The following is a 20,946-nucleotide window of genomic DNA, read 5'->3' on the forward strand; positions in this document are numbered from 1 at the left end:
TGGGAACAGTTTCAAAAAAGGATTCCCCATTTCCAAAGTGACATTATGTTCATTGAAGCTGTATAAATCGCTGGAATATCCCAAAGCTTGTTTTCAGTGCTCTGCTCTTTTGCAATATATTTAATGATTTAAATATTCCAATCTGAGCTGAATTCAAAGGCAAACAATGTGTTACACTATATTGTTTTTTGTAGCACTCATGCTCTAACGTGCAAGGGTAGGTAACAACACACCACGAGGAACAGACAAGTCCAACTTGAAATATTTAACGCTTGCAGTGGATGAATCCTACTGAATATTGTTGCATTGGTGATCGCCTGACTCCAGCAGGTCTAAATACAAGGAGTGAAGGGGGTCACTACCACTGAAATCATGTACTCCATCTCATTGATATGTGTCTGTACCAGTGATACCGTTTGACTAAATATTACATTACAGGTCGTTTAGCTGACGCTTTTATCCAAAGCGACTTACATTACATTTTTAACCCATGGCTTTTTACATTTTGCGTGACTGAGATAGTGTTTGTGTGTGTGTATAGTTGCGAGCCCACGCGGTGGACTTGAATGGGAATCAGGTAGAGAACCCAATCGACATTGTCATCAACGTTATTGACCAAAACGACAACAGACCAGAGTTCACGCACACCATCTTCAACGGTTCTGTACCTGAGGGATCCAAGCCTGGTAAACCCACAAACACACACAAACATGCTTGTGTATTGAATCCTTTGCCACTGACATATCCGTGTTGGATTCCGCTTGCAGGGTCCTTTGTGATGACTGTGACAGCAGTCGATAAGGACGATCCAAAAACTGCTAATGGGATGCTGCGATACAAGATCCTCTCCCAGAATCCCCAAAGCCCCTCCTCCAGCATGTTCACCATTAACAACAAGACGGGTGACATCATCACCGTGGCAGCAGGCCTCGACAGGGAGGTGTGTTTGTCTGTGTGTGTGTGTGTGTGTGTGTGTGTGTGTGTGTTAGGTGGTCATTTTGTAAGGCTCATCCCTAAACATGGAGCAGCTGCTTCTCAGCCTATGAATGTCTTCCCAGTCTGCAGTGTTTCCTAGTTGTAGCACTAGTCTTAAGCTTACTCGTTTTTGCCAAGGAAATAATAGTGTTTTTCCTATTAAAGGTATTCAAAATGGCATTAAAAGACAGCGATAATTAATAAATAGGGTAGATCTAATAATAAGACTTTAAAGTGTGCCCACAATCTAAATGGCTGAGAAGAGGTATGGAGGAGATGGGCTCACTTGACGTTTGGCGGGATCTTCACCCATCAGAAAAATATTACACTTTCTACTCCGCACCTCACCCAGTTCTCTCAAGAATAGACTATATTTTTATGTTTCAGAATGATAGACACAGGATCCGGAAATGGGATTTAGGAACTAGAGATCTCTCTGATCACTCTCCAATATGTTTAGTACTTCATCTGGACGGTAGACCAAAGAAAATATCTGGAGACTTAATAATCAATCAGCAATACAACAAATTAAGACTTTTCTTTATCTTAACGACAATGTAAAAGAAAGCCCAAATTTCTTACGGGCACCTTAAGAGCAGTTAATAATATCTGTCAGCTCATCTATATAGGAGAAAGACATTTTTTTAAACAAAAACTACCTTGAAAGATCTAGAAGAAGCATATTATGAAATTACAAGAAACCCCAAATTTTGGAAATGTATAAAGAAGAAACAAAAAATATAGGTTTCTAAAGCAGACCTATTATGAAACAGGCCAGAAAGCTACAAAATGACTTGCTAAATAGGGAAAAAAACAGATCTCCCACTCAATATATAAAATAATTCACCCACAATCTGGCCAAATAAGAAATAATTTAGATGATATTGACTCCTTATTCCGGACATACTACAAGACCTTATATTCACAACCAGAGCAGGAATCTAAAGAGAATATAAGATTATAGCTCTTAAAGGCTATAGACCTAACCTCAATTAGAAAACATCAGAATCCCAACCTGACCGCAATGAAGAACTAAATACTGTAATGAAAAGATGAAAAAACAATAAGACACCAGGAACGGACTACCAGCAGAATGGTACAAAGCCTTTCGGAAAGAATCGACTCAGTACTCCTGAATTCCTTTAATTGGACACGCGAGAAAATGTCAAATCCACCCTCCTGGAACGAAGCTATTATCTCTGTCATCCCAAAAGAAGGCAAGGACAGAATACTTTGGCCTCAGACGGCAATTAAAAACTTAGGGATAGTGATCTGTATAAAAAAAACTACGACATTGTAAACTATGAAATCTAAGAAGATCTAACTAACTGGTCAACAAGCCTAGGGAGTTTACGTACAAGAATAAAAATCATAAAGATGTCCATTTTGCCTATGGCATTATCGTCAAAATTCCAGGACTGGGACAGACAAATATCCCAAACACAAATACAGCACAAATTTTGTAGCACTCATATAGGTAATGGTTTATGTGTTTGGTGTGTGTTTCCCCTCCCTGGTCTCTGCCAGAAGCGTTTTCTTGTAGAGGCCAAGGGAAGTCAGGCTTCCTCACTTTTTTCAGAATATAACTTGTTTAATCATCATTAATTGATCCCTCTGTGTTGTCCTCGTCTCTCTTCATTCATTATTGAGCGTTTTATGATGTGTAAAAAACAGCGCCCCTCTAAATGTTACGTGGTGAATGATTGTTGAAAACATGGTACCGCACCCTGTTTTCTCAGACAAGTTGCAGTTGTGTCCGTGAGGAAGCCAAGCGGAGTTGGCCTCCCTCGAATGAAAAAAAAAAAGATTAACCAATCTGGTGAGGCTATTGTGATGACACTGCTCCCCTGTGATTGCTCACAACAGTGTCAAGGGAAGTCAAGAAGTCGTTGGCATCACACCAATCAAATCACAGTATGTCATCAACGTCATTGAATGAAATAACAGAAGTTTTATGGTGATAGCTTGGTAAGCTAGCGAAAGTATTAAGCGCAATGATGGAGATTTGCAGTATTTAGTCAAAACTATACTTACTAAACTGCTTTTACAGCAGCAACTCCGAATTAAATCAGACTATACCAAAACTATAGCTCCTTAATGAGAGGAAGTAAGGTTCTCGGACTTTCAATGGAGGAGAATTAATGGCATAAATTAATGAGATGTTTAAGATGGCCGAGTGTGTGTGTGTGTGTGCGACAGAGAGAGAGAGAGAGATTTTTGATTTTTCAAGCATCTTTATTTCCACAAAACCCCACAAAGTACAATAAACCATCACGATGATGCCACAGTACAAAAAGAAAAAAAAGACGTAGATCATCTCTTCACATTGTCCCCGTGTTCACTATTGAAAGCCTGCATGGTGGTCATACTCAGGCCTTCAGCTCTAGAAAAATAATAACGTAGCATAAAAAACAACCACAAGCCAGAAACCGGTCGGTGGAGTCAGGAGTCTCTGCCCCTACGTTGTTTCTCCACCTCGGACAGCCTCTCCGTCCTCCCACTCAGGTCTCTCCCGTTCAGCCAGATAGATTCCCGCCCGAGAAGAGTCCACTTCAGGTCCAGGATTTCAGGGTGGAGCGGAGGAGGACGTCATGCCGCCGAGCCCAGCGGTCCGTGTGTTTCTCCTCTGGCCTTCAGTATCAGCTTCCGCAGCCTGAAGACCTCCCAATCAGTGAGACCTCCTCTCCCTGCACTGCTCATGTGTGATCTGACAGACTCGGGGAAGGTCTCTTTGTCAGAGAAGTAGTCCTCTACTCGAACACCTCTTATGCCTTTAGAGGTTTTCCGGAAACACTTTATTTTCTCCACACTGTAGACTCCAGAGTTCCTGCTACCTCCGTCTTCACAGGACTCACTTTCAGCAGGAGAGTCGTCCTCAATGCAGGACCTGGAGTCGCCCTCCTCACTAGAGTCAGATACGTCAGCATCTCGACCTTTTGTTGTAGCTTTCTTAGCTTTCAACTTGCCACCTTTTCCCCCCTTCTTCCTTTTCAGCTGAGGGTCTTTAAGCTGCTCCTCACAGCCCTCGATGTCCCCCCCACTGTCCGTCTCCACTGGCCCTTCAGCATTCACCCGGGCTGCATCTGTCCCCACCACCCCCACCTCCTCAACCACAACCCCTTCCCTCACCTCCTCCACCCTCACCCCTGGGACCACGCTCGACGCCTCCTCCCTCACCTCCTCTCGCGCCTCCTCTACACCTGATACCTGCTCTCTCGCCTTTTGGACTTCACCTGTCCCCCCCTGTGCCTCCTGTCTGTCTTCTGTGTCTACCCTGCCCTTCTCAGTTCCTAGCTGGTTCTGGTCTTTACAAGACCCTGTCCTCTCCGGACATACTTTATTCTGATGTCCCTCTTTTCCACAGTTAAAACACCTGAAGTCGTCAATTGACGCATAAACAACATAATCAAACCCGTCCACGTCGATTCTGAACATGACGTTAAGCTCCCTGCTGCTGTTGTTCAGAGTCATGAGGAGCTGTCTCCTGTGAGACACCACGTGTCTCAACAGGGGAGACTTACATCCGGAGGACACCTTGGTAACCCGAGAGACTACCTTACCGTACCGAGACAGTTCCCTAGTTAACACCTCGTCTCTGACGAACGGAGGAACGTTTGACACTGTGATCTTAACAGCTGATCTTGCGAGCGGTAGTACGGGAAAGATGTGGTAGTTCACCTCGACCCCGTTCTCTATGACGAGGTCTGCGTCTTCCACGCTGCCGACAAATATGACCACAGCCCCGTTCATCCGCGCTGCGGACTTCACGTTGCTGTGGCCGACCATCTCCCCTACCGCCAGGCCGCATTCCTCCGAGCACGGGAAGCGCGGCGGTATTTTGAAGCCGTGCTTCCTCGTTAGCTCCTTGAGCGTCATGTCAGCATGTAGCGCAAACTACCCACAATCACCCAAACCCCTTTAATGTGCACTAACACCACGAACCCTGCACCCCACAACACTCATGGTACACCACATTAGCAGCAAAAAATAACAAACGGACTATCAGACGCTCACAATCACGTTCCACAAGCTCAACACTCCTTCCACTCACACAGAGAGACAGAGAGTGGTGCTCAAAGTGTTTGTTAGATAACAAGCGTGTGTAAGTCCTGGTAAAACGATGTTGGGCGCTGAAATAATTGACCCGACTGAAATAGCAACATACGATTTTCTGCCCCCACCCCTGTAAAACATACAGCTTAGAAGTTGTGTCTTGGGTTCCTCGGAAATTTTCCCCACGGCACGCCACTGGTCCTCACCCTTTTGTTGTTTTTGTTTCCGTTTCCCTTTTTTTCTTTTCTTTGTTTTTTTTCCTAATGAAGTATTGTTTTCCCTCGATAACCCCCCCCACCCAATTAAAATGCTTAAGTATATAAAAAGAGAGCAGGAGGTGTGTTAAATGTAGCAGTGTTTAACTCTCTGAACACTGTGGTTAGCAAACATGATGGTAAGTCATCAGATGTAATATAAGACGTGCCACTTCTTTAATTACATTAACATCCAACTCCGATTTGTGCTCCAATACTGAAACTGTGCCCAGTTTGACATAGTTTGAGTTATTGGGTCAGCTGTTGATCAAATACTGTAAATTCCGGACTCTAAGGCGTTACTTTTTTCCCACGCTTTGAACCCTTGGAATGGTGCGGCTAATGTATCATTTTTTAGGGGCTAACACGCAAAAGCGAGACAGACAGGTGCAAGTTACGGGCAACCAATGGCTGCCGGAGAAGAAAACAGGGCGGCTGCACGTAAACTTGATATTAATAAATCAAAAGTGAGACGTTGGAGACGGCTATGTGAAGAACTCCAGCACGGACGACTCTCCGTCAGCAGTCGTTTTTCGGCTGCGTGAACCAGTGACGTGCGGTGAGCTTCGTGGCTGGGGAGGCACTGTCTCTTTCAAAGTAACATTCACAAATGTATTAATTCAACAAAGTAGCATACATTCACCATTCAACTGGCTCTTCGCACTTCGACTACTGGTTATGTTTCATATCCCGTTGAGCATATATTTTATTATACGGGGCAGATGAAATCAAGTGTTCTGATTGGTTGAGAGTGAGTCAGGGGGTGTACTGAATTGAGCCATAATGTAATATTACCTGTTTAAATTGACCTTAGCGTCTCTCTATTCTGGAGAGAGACGTTAACCGGCTCATTAAAAGACAATATCCCCGTAAGGCAGCCGGTCCGGGCTCCGTCTCCCCTCACACCCTGAAGCATTGTGCTGACCAGCTGTCTCCGGTGTTCACTGACATCTTCAACACCTCCCTGGAGACCTGCCACGTACCAGCCTGCTTCAAGGCCTCCACCATCATCCCTGTTCCCAAGAAGCCCAGGATCACAGGACTCAATGACTACAGGCCTGTCGCCCTGACCTCTGTAGTCATGAGGTCTTTTGAACGGCTAGTCCTGACCCACCTGAAGTCCCTCACCGACCCCCTCCTGGACCCCCGGCAGTTCGCCTACAGAGCCAACAGGTCTGTGGACGATGCTGTCAACATGGCCCTCCACTACATCCTCCAGGATCTGGACTCCCCAGGAACCTACGCCAGGATCCTGTTTGTGGACTTCAGCTCTGCCTTCAACACCATCATCCCGTCTCTGCTAACAAACTCTCCCAGCTGCACGAGCCGGACTCCACCTGCAAGTGTATCACAGACTTCCTGTCTGACAGGAAGCAGCACGTGAAGCTGGGGAAACATGTCTCAGCCTCTCGGACCATCAGCACCGGTTCCCCCCCAAGGCTGCGTTCTTTCCCCTCTGCTCTTCTCCCTGTACACCAACAGCTGCACCTCCAGTCACCAGTCCGTCAAGCTCCTGAAGTTTGCGGATGACACCACCCTCATTGGACTGATCTCTGGTGAGGATGAGTCACAGGTGGGAGTCTGAACATCTGGTGTCGTGGTGCAGCCAGAACAACCTGGAGCTCAACGCTAAAGACAGTGGAGATGGTTGTGGATTTCCGGCGGAACAGAGCCCCACCTTCCCCCATCACCCTGTGTGACTCCCCTGTCACTATTGTGGATTCCTTCCGTTTCCTGGGCTCCATCATCACCCAGGACCTCAAGTGGGAGCTGAACATCAGCTCCATCACAAAGACGGCTCAGCAGAGGTTGTTCTTCCTGAGGCAGCTGAAGAAATTCAACCGCTGCAGCCACAGCCAAGGACAAGGGCAGGCTACAGCGTGTCATCCGCTCTGCAGAGAGGGTGATTGGGTGCAATTTGCCGTCCCTGCAGGACTTGTTCGCTTCCAGGACTCTGAAGCGAGCTAAAAAGATCGTGGCCGACCCCTCTCACCCCGGACAAAAACTGTTTGTGCCCCTTCCATCTGGCAGGAGGCTGAGGTCCATCAGGACTAAGAACCTCCCGCCACACAAACAGTTTCTTCCCGTCAGCAGTCGGGCTCATCAACAGAGCCCGGTCCCCCACTGTCTGACTATAACATTCCAACGGTCACTCCCCTTCATACTGCACATGTCACTTTCACTCGTCACTTGTTCGCTAGTGCACTTTATGCTTAATATTTTTTAACTTTTTTAATATTTTAAATTTTGAACTTGTTTTATACTAACCCATTCTACTAACCCATTGCATTAGCATTTCATTTTGCTCTTTTTTATTACTTGTGCACTGCTGTCTTGTCTATTGTTACACTGTCTACTGTCACGCACCAACCGCCAAGACAAATTCCTTGTATGTTTGACATATTTTGGCAATAAATATTTCCTGATTCCTGATTCCTGATATCAGTGCGGTGGTCAAAATAAGTTAAAACATAATATTGTACGCGACCGTGGCGATCACTGAAAAACAGCATGAATGAATGAATGAATGAGGTGCACAAATTAATGTCGATCTCCTTGCTAATCATCAACTAACTTCTGGTGCTAGGCTAACAAACGTGAAGTTCCCAATGTTGTTTGTCTGTTGCTACTGAAATGCGATACAACATTTTGGTGGCTACAACTTTTTATGCTGAAAGGCAGCTATTTACTTACTAATAATGTCACGGACGGGCATTATTGACGTACAGCCTAACCCTAACCCCCTTAAATGGTTTTATATATTTTTTAAATTATTAAAAATAGAGCTGGTCTTTTATTTTCGGCATGTACAGCAGTGCATGCATGCTCTTACCTTTACCTTTTAAATTACGTTAAGTCCATTCGCCTATCCTTCTGGAAAAACATCTCTATGAAGTCCTCTTTATCTTCTTTTAGTTTCAACAGTCTCAATAGACATTGTTGCTCGGGGTCTTTGGTCGGTCCGATTCAGACCATATGTTTTCAGACTGATAATGTGCACTTGACATTTGCTACTTGACTGCTTTAGCTAGCACATGCTAACTATGCCATCATTTTGTAATACGTGAAAAAAAAACAATAGCAGAACGAGCCTGTGTGCTCACAGCCCCCTTCAGGCAGGCAGAGGTACTGCCTCTGCAGCAGTTACAAGCAGGAAGGGAGGCTGCCAGTCCATCTGCCCCCTTACCGCTGTTTAACTGCGCCATTGTGCGCAGCTGTGGGCTAATCTGCCATGTCAGATTAGCATGACTAACATACGTGAAATACAGGACCCAGATTATGTAATGTGAGGACATGTGATAAACAGATCAGATCAGTGGACAAATATACATACTGTATATGTATATTCAGGTGCGCTCTATAGTCCGGAATTTACGGTAAGAACTTTGTTCTCTGTTTCCAGAAAGTCACCCAGTACACCTTGATCATCCAAGCTACGGATATGGAGGGGAACCCCACCTACGGCCTGTCCAACACGGCCAGCACTGTCATCAGGATCACCGACATCAATGACAACCCGCCTGAGTTCACCACCGACACAGTAAGTCCGCACACCGGTACACACAAACAGACACATGCACAGAGGAGTGCTATGTGTGAGGGGTCAGGACTTCGACTCAGGTGCAGAGCAATAAGGCAACAGAAAATTCTTTCAAGGTTTGGAATCTTTTACTAGGAGAGTAAACTAATGCAAAACAAAGGGGGCACAGGCAAAGGCGGAATCCACACGCTCTTGTAGAAAACAAAAAGGAAGAGAGCCTGGCAACAAAGTAGAAACAAGATTACAAAAACAGCACTGGGAATTTAACAACAAACATGTACCTCTAGGAACGACAAAAGATAACCTGACACAGACAAGTGGGGAGCTGAGGCTTAAATACAGGTGGGGGTGATTACAAACTAAACTCAGCTGTGGGGGGAAACTAGATACAGGAAGTGCCGTGGTTACAAAAATAAAACAGGAAGTTAATCTTCAGTCTCTTCGAGTCGTCACACTATGGCTCCAAAACCAAGTGATTCTTCTTAACCCCGTGCAATAGGTTTAGGTTGGACAGCAAGAAGCAGGGGTTCTTGGAAGCAATCTTCACTTTTGACTTTGTTGGTCATATAAAATAATCTTTTATTAAACCCGCGACGGGAAAATGTGAAGGATTACGGCAGCACAGTGAGAGTGGAAAAAGAAAACAAAATCTAAACAAGTAAAATGTATTGTTATTGTGAATTGTTAGAACATGGATATAAACTCGGTCTTTTTGTCTGCGTTGCAGTTCTTCGGGGAGGTCCATGAGAACAGGGTGAACGTGATCGTGGCTAACCTGACTGTGACGGATAAAGACCAGCCTCATACTTCAGCCTGGAGCGCTGCGTACCGCATCATCACCGGAGACCCCACCGGACGCTTCTCCATCCCTACTGACCACACCACCAACGAAGGCCTGCTCACTGTGATCAAGGTGTGCTTTTCTTGATTTATTTAGTTTGCCATTTCACACCTTAGATGACTTGGGTTGTAGTGATTTCTCTGCTTCCGCCATGTGTTTCAGAACAACATTACGGGTCTCTGCAATAGTTTTATCTCTACCTCCTCTCTTTTTTCTTTTATCTGCTCTGTGCTCAACTCAACATTTTTTATACTTAAACATTGTGTGACTTATTCAGTGCCGTATTAGATAGGCGAGACAACAAATCAATAATTAAATTTGTTTCCAACTCTTCTAATAATCAAATTTGATTGATTTTACAGATTTGTTGCTGCGGCCCTAATATGCTTATGATGCTTCCCGGCTTCATGTTTTGGAGGTTCAAATTGTTTTTTGTAACTAATTATGGAAGCAGTACTCAATATTGGACTGATCCGAAAGTTCAGGGGTTCGCGATGAAATCTGGAGGGCAAAAATTGTATTGGAACAAATCTAGATCCATACCACTAATGTTTATCTGTTTTACATTTCCTAATTGTATATTTATATCTCTTGTAAGATCAAACTATATTTTTATAATTAGTAAAGGACTTAGACACCTAATTGTATTCAGCGTGACTCGTTCCCAAGGGGTCACATGTAGATTATTTTGGACATTCAGTGTATCATGTTACTACCATCCTGTCTCCCTCCCCTCTCCTGTCCAGCCCATAGATTTTGAGTTGACCCGTTCCTTCATGCTGACGGTGGAGGCAGAGAACGAGGTCCCGCTGGCCCGTGGAGTCCACCTTCCTCGGCAGTCCACGGCAACCGTCTCTGTGCGGATCTTGGACATCAACGAGAGTCCAGAGTTTAGCCCAAATCCCAAGTCCATCAAACTGGAGGAGGGTCTGCCTGCGGGATCACTGCTCACCACCTTCACTGCCCAGGATCCCGACCGCTTCTTGAGACAAACTGTGCGGTAAGCTAACACCCGTTGGAAACTGAGACCATAGTGAGTTCAATGTGTTAACGTTGTATGTCTCATTAATAAAAATAATTTAACTTTTAAAATGTTGAGCTGGGTTGAATTGAGGTTAATATATCTCTCACTTAATAAGAAGAAGAAAATTTGAAAATGTTGCTGTCACAACGGCTTTACTAGTCATCAATTCCTGTGTGTAACAAATGTTTGAGAAAATGTTTTATACCTACAATATCATCAGTGATGAAGAGCACAATGGCCATTAGGGCTGAAATTGATATTTACTATTTAATAAATCTTCTGAAGATTTCTCTTCACACACCTCTTTTATCATATATTATGTATCTGTACGTGTATGAGAAAGAAATCACTTTATGAAGTAAGGAAAAGGCAATGCAGAGGTCAATTTTGCACCTATGAATTTATTTTTCTATTACCACCGTGGAGGCGATACAATGATATCCTCGCACTGTGGTTCTCTTGAAATAAAAACCTGAGTCCTCTTTGTTCGAAACCAGGTGACTCAAAATGGTAAATGGACTGTACTTGTATAGCGCTTTTCTAGTCTTCCGACCACTCAAAGCGCTTTAACACTACATGACATCATTCACCCATTCACACCCATTCATACACTGATGACAGGAGAACCATACACAGTGACACCTGCCATCAGTAACTAACATCCACACACTGTAGTCGCAGCTACAGGAGCAATGTTGGTTTAAGTGTCTTGCCCAAGGACACAATGACATGCGGGCCTGGGATTGAACCGACAACCCTCTGATTGGAGGACGACCGTGCTCCCCACTCACCCACAGTCGCACTGTCGTAAAATTCTGTCTGTTCCATGCCAGGACAAAAAACTATCTTGATCACTGCAACCGCATCAAGCGAGTGTGATGTTGCATTGTCCGTTTTTTACAGAAGTGGTCAGTCTGATTAGTATTCTGCTCTATTAATATTTTCCCTTGGTAACAGCACAATTGTATTTTCTGAGCAGGGAGAATTTGTTGCCTTCTCAATTAGCGAGGGCAGCCTGTATTTCTCAGTCGCAACACCAATTCCAGCTAAAAAGCTTTAATGACAGTGTGGTGGAAGATTTTGCACAGACAATCGTTAAGTAAGAAACAAAGGCTCTGAGTCAAGTATGTCTTTTCTCCGTTTATTTCCTTGCAAGGGAAAAAGGGTCACAACAGCTACGTGGTCAGTAGACTGTCAAGAACCTCCTTTTCTTCCCCCAACACATCGAGGCAGTTCTTATACCTAAGTTTAGATATCGGTGGCGTCAACAGAAACCTTTGACCATCTTGTTGAGTATCTACAGCCAGGGTACTGGGAACATCTTATCCATGTAAAACACGTCAGTTCTTTGACCGTGTCCTTGCTCTCCCAACATGCTAAAACAAAGGTGGTCATAGACATAACAAACACTTTGTTCAATCTCTACAGCTATGACGCTGGAAACATCAAATCCAAGTGGGAGACAGCAGTTCTTATGTCAGGGCCTTCGTGATCTAAGCACTTGCAACTAATAAACTGGTTATACAAATGAAGCATTTAAAAGGGTTACATATCATTTTCCCATTACAACAGCTGTATATTTCTTCCCACAAACATCTTGACTTGTTCCTGCAGCACCTATAAGCCACCAGCACACACACTAGAGCGTCAGCCCAACTGCTGCTTCTTTTTGTTCTCGTTCCTTTCTTTTTACAACCCTGTATTTGCTTCCAAATGTAGTGCTGAAGTCTTCGTAGCCTAGCAACAAGCAATGCTGGATGCACTCTGTGTTCACAAAATGAAACAAACTTGGAGCAATCATTGCGGGCCGGGGAGAGCATTTTTTCCGTTGCTTTGTGTTCTGCGGTTGGGGATGTTAATAGCCATGCATTTCAACTCATTTCAACTTATCTCTCCAATTCGAAATATAACAAATTCCTCATTCAGGGAGAGGTTGTTGGTGGCTTGTGGGCAGCTCTGCTCACCTATGTGGGAAGCGGTGCTATTTTCCTGTTTATTAACAATATTTCTGGACTGTGTGCCCTGGTTGATACATGACCATCTGCTGTGGCAGCTATGCAGATTCTGGACTACATTATGTCAGATAAAAAATAAATATTGAATCAGCAACTCACAGGGATTTGCCAATCCTTATTCTCCTTCTAGTTTGTTTCCATGCCCAGAACATACAGTATAACACATTTCCACTGACCAATCACATTTTGAGGTAATTTTTGGATCTGTTAGAGGTAGAATCCTGCAAGAACAAATGAGTGACTTGTGGTTGCATCTTGAGAGTGCTGCAACCTCCATGAATCAGCTACCTAGTAGCTTCTTGGCCCAAAGCCAAGGAGACAGCTAAAGAAGTCTCTCCCTCTCTCTCTCTGAATCCAGGTACTCCAAGATGTATGACCCTGCTAACTGGCTGGAGATTGACCAGGTTAACGGTCGCATTTCCACCATCGCCATTCTTGACCGAGAGTCTCCCTATGTCAAGAACAACTTCTACAATGTCACCTTCATGGCATCTGATAACGGTGAGATGCTGGCGCTGCATAAGTGTCTTGCTGTATACGCATCACATTTTTGATAGTTTGCACACCATTGAAATTTTTTTTGGAGTGTTGGCAAAAAGTGGATCTACACCTGCTGATATGAATTATCAATGACACATGTATCCTGTTTCACACCAAGAGTCACTTCTGTGTCCTTGTTGCTGAACAATTATGAAATGAACTAATTTCTAATGATTTTTTTCCCTGAGAAAATTAAATATGGCGATGTAGCATTTAGCTAAGCTACCTGCTAAAATAGTTCACTACTGGAAACATGTTGCATAGGTATGGCTGCCACTTAAGCCTTGGATGATCTCAATACCCAATATTTACATTGTGGCTGCAAGAGAAATGCGTTCGGTGATCGCAGTGCAAAATACCTTTACTCATGAAACTATGACAGTTGTAAGTTGTACTGTGTCTCTTCAGGCTACTTCTTTGCCACACAATCCAAAGCTTCTAGAAAGGTCGTCGGCCAGATTTAATGATTGTTTACTGAGTAACTTGTCAGCTGCTCTGATTGACATAGAGATGGACAGTAGGGGTGTGCAGTATACCGTTTCAACCGGTATAAGATTTCATTACGGTATGAATTTTTCACGTACCATCATACCGATTAAGTTAACGTTAAATTCATTTTTGCACATTTAGCCCTAATGAGCACTATATCATTCATACAGCCACATACCGTTGGATAGCTAGTTTAGCAACATTTCTAATGATAATTGAGGTTAGCCAGAGCTGTAGAAAATGTGTGAAGATGGTGTTTCTGGAACAGCAATCATTCTGTGTAGTAGAACATTCATCACTGGCATCATAATTGTATTAACGGAGATGGATGGATAGATGGTTTTTAGAAAAATGGCTACCGTGGAGCGGTTGTAGCGGTAATAGACAGTATTATATCACCAACTCTGTGATGCACAACCTCCTAACAATGCTGCTAGTGTCACACACATCCTTTTCTTATAGAATCAAGAATGCCTTAGTTTTAGGGACCAACATGTTGGGCCTCAAGTCAATCTCTTATTTCACATATTGGAAAGAGGAAGACTGTTCCCGTAGACAACAAATTGTATTGTCCACCTTCAATTTAATTTAATTTAAATTACATTGTTGCATGGTTGCAAAATTGTCTTTGGGACACAGTACTTGCTAGTAGAGGTTTTTTCTGCTTTTTTTCTGCCAATACGTGTCTTTAGTTTTTCAGCGGTCATCATCTGTCACCCGTGGCCTACTATTGCTTAGAATAGAGTTCTTAACCAGGTAGCCAAAATGACCTGGCCCAGATTTAAGCTCACCACCCCGAAAGAAACACGTCGGGCCGAGTACGTTTGCCAACTCGGCTGAAATTTGGGATAAACAACGCCCTAGAATTGGGCCAAATAAACTGGCCAGATTCCGGGCGTACGACACTGCCGTCACTGGGCCATAATCAAAGATAACCGGGGCCAGCATTGGCCCAAACCTGGCAATACAAAAGAAACGCGTGGGCCGCGTTGTGGCCCGGCCCTGGGTCCGGTTGCCGACCCGCCGTGGTTCGGGTTGCCAACTAGACTCAGTATAAATTAATATATTCTTTATCACTGCATGAAAAGTGGGATTTTCGGCAGTATGCGGCACTGTAAATTGTCGTGGAATTTCAGGTTTGCGGCAATTTGCGGGCAACGCCGAAAACTGCCGTAAATTGTCAGAAATTGACGTGGGCCTCCCTTGGCAGTTGTCCCCCCATCACCCCCATCACCCCCCTCCTCCTAATTCTAGGGGAGGCTTTGACATGTAAATGAAAATGCTGTGAGCTATACAAATGCAAATCAGGGTCGCAGAGGGAGTTTTAGCCCAGGTGACATTTTTTTAAAAGGTAAGAAAATCTCTGGTACAAATAGATCAGGCTCAGTAGCCTAATTATAGACTCTTACATTTTAGCTTGAATTGATTTATTTAATTCAAATATGCTAGATTACTGTGTACGCCATTAGCAATGGCAAATGCTATGTAAAAAAGATACACAAAATAACTTCTTTAAAAAATTAGTTTTAATCAAGGTAAAATGAGCATTCCATGCAGACAACATTTGAATCAGCATGAGGGGTCTGCAGAGATCAGTCTTCTAGAGCTCAACTACAGTGCATAGTGGCAGGACTACAGTGACCTTTTCTTTGGTCCTACTTAAATGCACAGAGGATGTATTAACCACACATCTTCTAGCAATGCGCTCAACTGGCAGAAATGATGCTGGGTATGACGTGTCTGTTCCCTGCAAGCCCCAAATTTCTATTGGATTTCCATAAAAATGTCTGTCCGGGTGGAGATGAAGCCAGGAAACTTGTGCAAGAACATGTTTCAATGCCGTACCCCTTGACACAACATTAACAACTATAAACTGCTTTATAATGGCTGGTCGTAGTTCTGCTAGAGGGTCAAGGACGGGTTCCTCAAAACTGTTGTGTTTCCACACCACTTAGCATGAACATATGCTGACCTTTCTGCTCTGCATCTATCGATTGAGTAAGTTACATTCATATATGTTACCCGTTTACATGACATGGCAAAACATTCAACCTCAGTGACACAAGGGTACATGTGATGATACATTGTCAACATTGCATGTCTGTCAGACTCTAGATTGTCTGGTGGAATGGAGAAAGAGGCACCACTGTACAGTTTTCTAGGGAAAGTCGTTCTGCTGACACCAAAACACTGCTTTACATAAAGCATATCAGCTGTTTCAAAGTCCCAACCATTTGTCTTCCTAAAATACTGGTCCTTCCGTATAACAATAACCTCGTATGTGATTGGAGGACCCTTAGACTCCTCGTCCAATCACGTGTGAGGTCATAAGCATGACTGATACAGCAGTACTTGCAAGACGAGCATACAAACAGACACGTGTGTTACTATATTCAGAAGAACTGTATCTCCAGTTCCTTTGTTTGGTTTGTGCTGCTTCGTGAATAATGGCGGGACGACGTCTCGCGTTCAACTCCTCTCCGCGGTCACCAACTTTCGGCCAGTCCGCAGACAGACGAGAAGAAGCTGCTGAAAGCTCTCAGTGGATCGTCTCGTCAACTCCAACAACAAACCGCCGATATCAACGAGTGGTTCGCTCCACTGGAGCATTCGGGACTCTGCGGGTTTCTGTCCATGGAGGAGAGGAACCGACTCAAAGAAGAGGAGACGGGCGCACAATCCCACGATAGCGGTAAGAATACGATCGATGACTGCAAGCTAAGCTAAAAGTAGCGTAGCCTCAAGCTAAGCTAAGAGTAGCCTAGTAGCCTTACAAGTGAGCAGAAACAGCTTTATTAAAGTGTGTTTTCTTTGCCGTGTCGTTTACAGGAAGCGGTGCGCCGTCTTCACAACTCCGAGACGAATTACAGGCGCTACGAACCGGAGCAAGGGTCAGATTTACAGAATATGCTTTCATTCTGCGCTATAAGGGAATATATACGTATTGATACCGATCATAACTGTACATTTTGTTTTCACAGACTAATCTCGCCTCATAATGAGGCGGTGACCTCGTATTTGCTCCGGGAAAAGTCCAGATTTAGACGACGTCATTGTGTGTAAGTGACACTGTTTCTCCTTTCTTGTTAAATGTTACTGTGACTTGATTTTGATTTTTTTTGTATTCATATCACACTCATTTAATTGTTTTCCAGACGCCTGTGAGACGTATTTTGAGACGGGACGCAGGAGCTTCAGGTTCAGCCGGAACACTCATTGCGGAGTTCAGCGCGGAGTCGAGCGAGAAGCGGGTCAGAGTTTATTTGCTGACTTGTTTCAAGTGCATTGATCGATGTGTTGTGTCCGTACGCGTCGCATCGCACAGTACTGATTCATTATTGTTTTTACAGCTGCTGGAATCAAGACAAAGTGTGCTGGCTGATGACGAGGTGGAACTCCGCCACCGTGGAGCTCACGTCGGACGGAGGGGACGGCGTTGTTGGCGGGGTCTCGGGTGGATTGTACGGTCGCCACACGCACACGAGCCGCCTGCACAACAGACCTGCCTCGGAAAACACGGCGCCAGTGACGGTCAACAACCCCGAGGAGGCAAACGGACACTTTACTGAGCTGTAGTTTTCAAACCGCCGTTACCCAAGTGTGGGCAGATCCTCACTTTGTATGTAGTTGTTGTTTGTGTGTTGTTAATAAAGCTTTTTCTTTGCATAAACATGTGGCAAATGTTCATTTTCTCTATAAATTCATTGATGTCCTGGTTGGTATCCTAATAATAGTGTAGTAGCCTGCATAGGATAACCATGAAATGAATATACAGCATAATATGAATATATAAATATATATAAATAAAATGAGGCGGGTGACCAATAGCGACAGATCTGCCAACCAATCACGAGTGATTGAAAGTTGTGTTTTCATCCAATCATGAACAAGGAAACTCAAGCCTGGTCAGCCCACGTGTGGTTTTGCTGCCAATCACGAGTGATTTCATTTGTTAGTAAGTTGTGGTTTCATCCAATAAGAAGTAAGGATATTCAAGCCCGCTCCGCTCGGCCACCCGCGGCTTCGCTGCATTCATATGCTAATTCGGGCCATTCGCACCTCCGCCAGCTCTCCGCCTACGTCATGGTTCGTTTCCGACAATTTGTGGCACAGACAAACGCGACGTGCGCTGGTTGCAAATTGTCAGAAATTGTCGGAAATTAGGGAGATTTCCGGGCGTTTACGGGGACGAAAATCTCACTTTTCATGCAGTGTATGTCACAAAAAAAAATACAGGTTTTGTTTTTATGTCCAGAAAAGATAAAATAAAGAAAGGTACATTGTTTTTATTTTGAGTTATTAAAATAAACATTTGACGTTGCTGCAACTACAAACAAATGCCAAATAAGATGTAATAACATTATAATTTATGATTATAATAATTTTATATTATTAAAAAATAAGACAGACCAAAAAGTTAGTGAATTTGTAAAAAGCACACTGTTAAAGGGGTCAAATTATATTAAACTAAAATCATTTAAACTCAAACGGCCAAACATGACCAATGGTACCGACCTTTCACTCAGGCCAAAATATAGAGGTTGCAGCCTGGTAGAAACAGAGACAAGAAAGAGTTGTGACATCTCACAATTTACAAAACATAAATGGTAAATCTATAAATATTATTGCTAACCATTCTCAATCCTTTTGTCAACATCTGTCTTTTAGGTACACAGTAGTAGTGCTCTTCATACTGTGTGCCGCACTGGGTAGATGTTGAGATGGAAGTAGCCTAGCTGTGCACAGTGATTTTTTTGCGACTCATCCCCCTTCTGTTTGGCACGTGGAGGAAATCCTCTGCACAGTTCTCCGCTGTATGTCGCACCTGTTTGTTTTATTTTATGCTGTACTGTAATGTCATTCAGGAATCAGGAATCAGGAATCAGGAAACATTTATTAGCCAAAATATGTCAAACATACAAGGAATTTGTTTTGGCGATTAGTGCGCGACAGTAGACAGACAAGACAACAGTGCACAAGTAATAAAATAAAGTGGAATGAAATGCTAATGCAATGTGTTAGTAGAATAAGGCTAAGGCTATGGTTTAGTATAAAACAAGAGAATAAAGTTAAAAAAATTTAAATATTAAAAAGTAAAAAAGAAAAATATTAAGCATAAAGTGCACTAACAAACAAGTAACAGACAAGAGACAAAGTGACGAATTGCAGTTAAAGTGGCATGTGCAGTATGAAGGGGAGTGACCGGTGGAGTGTTATAGTCAGGCAGTGGGGGACCGGGCTCTGTTGATGAGCCCGACTGCCGACGGGAAGAAACTGTTCGTGTGGCGGGAGGTCGTAGTCCTGATGGACCTCAGCCTCCTGCCAGATGGAAGGGGCACAAACAGTTTTTGTCCGGGGTGGGAGGGGTCGGCCGCGATCTTTTTAGCTCGCTTCAGAGACCTGGAAGCGAACAGGTCCTGCAGGGACGGCAGATTTCAGCCGATCACCCTCTCTGCAGAGCGGATGACACGCTGCAGCCTGCCCTTGTCCTTGGCTGTGGCTGCAGCGTACCAGACGGTGATGGAGGAGCAGAGGATGGACTCGATGATGGCCGTGTAGAAGTGGACCATCATCGTCTTTGGCAGGTTGAATTTCTTCAGCTGCCTCAGGAAGAACAACCTCTGCTGAACCTTCTTGGTGATGGAGCTGATGTTCAGCTCCCACTTGAGGTCCTGGGTGATGATGGAGCCCAGGAAACGAAAGGAATCCACAATAGTGACGGGGGAGTCACACACGGTGATGGGGGAGGGTGGGGCTCTGTTCCGCCGGAAATCTACAATCATCTCCACTGTCTTTAGAGCGTTGAGCTCCAGGTTGTTCTGGCTGCACCACGACACCAGATGGTCAGACTCCCACCTGTAGGCGGACTCGTCCCCACCAGAGATTAGTCCAATGAGGGTGGTGTCATCCGCAAACCTCAGGAGCTTGACGGACTGGTGGCTGGAGGTGCAGCTGTTGGTGTACAGGGAGAAGAGCAGAGGGGAGAGAACGCAGCCTTGGGGGGAACCGGTGCTGATGGTCCGAGAGGCTGAGACATGTTTCCCCAGCTTCACATGCTGCTTCCTGTCAGACAGGAAGTCAGTGATCCACTTGCAGGTGGAGTCGGGCACGTGCAGTTGGGAGAGTTTGTCCTGCAGCAGAGACGGGATGATAGTGTTGAAAGCAGAGCTGAAGTCACTATCACTATCATTCGTTTAATATGTAATAAAATAAACTGGATTGAAATGGCTAGAACCGATCTTTGGAGATGAGGTGGGATTTCGTCAAGTCAAGTGGTTTTTATTGTCGTTCAACCATATACAGTGATTACAAGACACAGCAAAACGAGACAACATTCCTCCAGGACCGTAGTGCTACATAAAAACAACATAGGACAAACACAGGGCTACACAACTAAATATAATACCTTTATAAAATATCTATATACAAGATTGTACACAATAGTGCAAAAAGATGACAGTTTCTAAAAACATATACATAACATACTATGAGATAGTGTTCTATGTGCAAAGCAGTTTTGAGGTAGCAGACAGTTATAAAGTTACAGTTAATAAAGTGCAACTCTCTGATAGCCCGGGACAGTTTGGCCCTAGCTGTTCTCAGGGCTGCCTTATCTGTCTCGGGTCCTCAGCAGTGTGCGCAGCAAAGTCATCCACGGCTTCTGGTTGGAGCGTGTGGTGACGGTCTTGGAGAAAGTGACATTATTGATGCACTTGCAGATGTAGCTGATCACTGATGCTGTGTATTCCTCCAAGTTGGTAGAATCACCATATGTTGCAGCCTCCCTGAACATGTGCCAGTCAGTACACTCAAAACAATCCCGAAGAGCAGATATGGCACCTGCTGGCCAGGTTTTCACCTGCAGTTGCAGTTTTTTTGACAAAAAGGCAAGATTGAGATGGACCACAAGGTCCTCAGTCTAACAGGCTGGTATTTTGGGTTTTTTTCGGCCTGTTAGGCTGACGACCTTCTGGCCCATCCAGCCCAGAGAATGGAGGTCAACCTGGTGCGGTGATGGCTAGCAGAGACCAACCCAGGTTGGCTATCTAGACAGAAAGATCCCGGCATGGTAAACAGGTGGACTCTGCCTAGCAATGTGGCAGGCAGGTATGAGAAGACTGGCCGCTGTGGATCAAACCTGGTATTGTACTGTACTGGTAAAGTACTGTGGCTAGCGGCCTAAATACTCTCCCGAGCTCAGTTGTAAAAGCTTG

At 44.3% G+C, this 20,946-nt stretch overlaps 1 protein-coding gene and 1 long non-coding RNA gene across 4 annotated transcripts in view; both read left to right on the top strand.

Moving 5' to 3' along the window:
* LOC120823703 (cadherin-2) overlaps positions 1-20,946 on the top strand; it is an 88,636-nt gene that overhangs the window by 48,662 nt on the left and 19,028 nt on the right. For all 3 annotated transcript variants that reach the window (XM_040183922.2, XM_078107865.1, XM_078107864.1), the window contains 6 exons: positions 542-686; positions 768-940; positions 8,686-8,823; positions 9,551-9,736; positions 10,411-10,664; positions 13,062-13,204. In XM_040183922.2, coding sequence (XP_040039856.1) covers positions 542-686; positions 768-940; positions 8,686-8,823; positions 9,551-9,736; positions 10,411-10,664; positions 13,062-13,204 — 1,039 coding nt within the window. The remainder of the gene's footprint in view (positions 1-541; positions 687-767; positions 941-8,685; positions 8,824-9,550; positions 9,737-10,410; positions 10,665-13,061; positions 13,205-20,946) is intronic.
* On the top strand, positions 16,523-17,402 carry LOC144411381 (uncharacterized). The gene is made up of 4 exons (XR_013468543.1): positions 16,523-16,623; positions 16,714-16,791; positions 16,888-16,983; positions 17,083-17,402. It is a non-coding gene; the product is annotated as an uncharacterized LOC144411381 (long non-coding RNA).

The sequence above is a fragment of the Gasterosteus aculeatus genome, chromosome 8, assembly GCF_964276395.1.
Source record: "Gasterosteus aculeatus chromosome 8, fGasAcu3.hap1.1, whole genome shotgun sequence".
NCBI lineage: Eukaryota > Metazoa > Chordata > Actinopteri > Perciformes > Gasterosteidae > Gasterosteus > Gasterosteus aculeatus.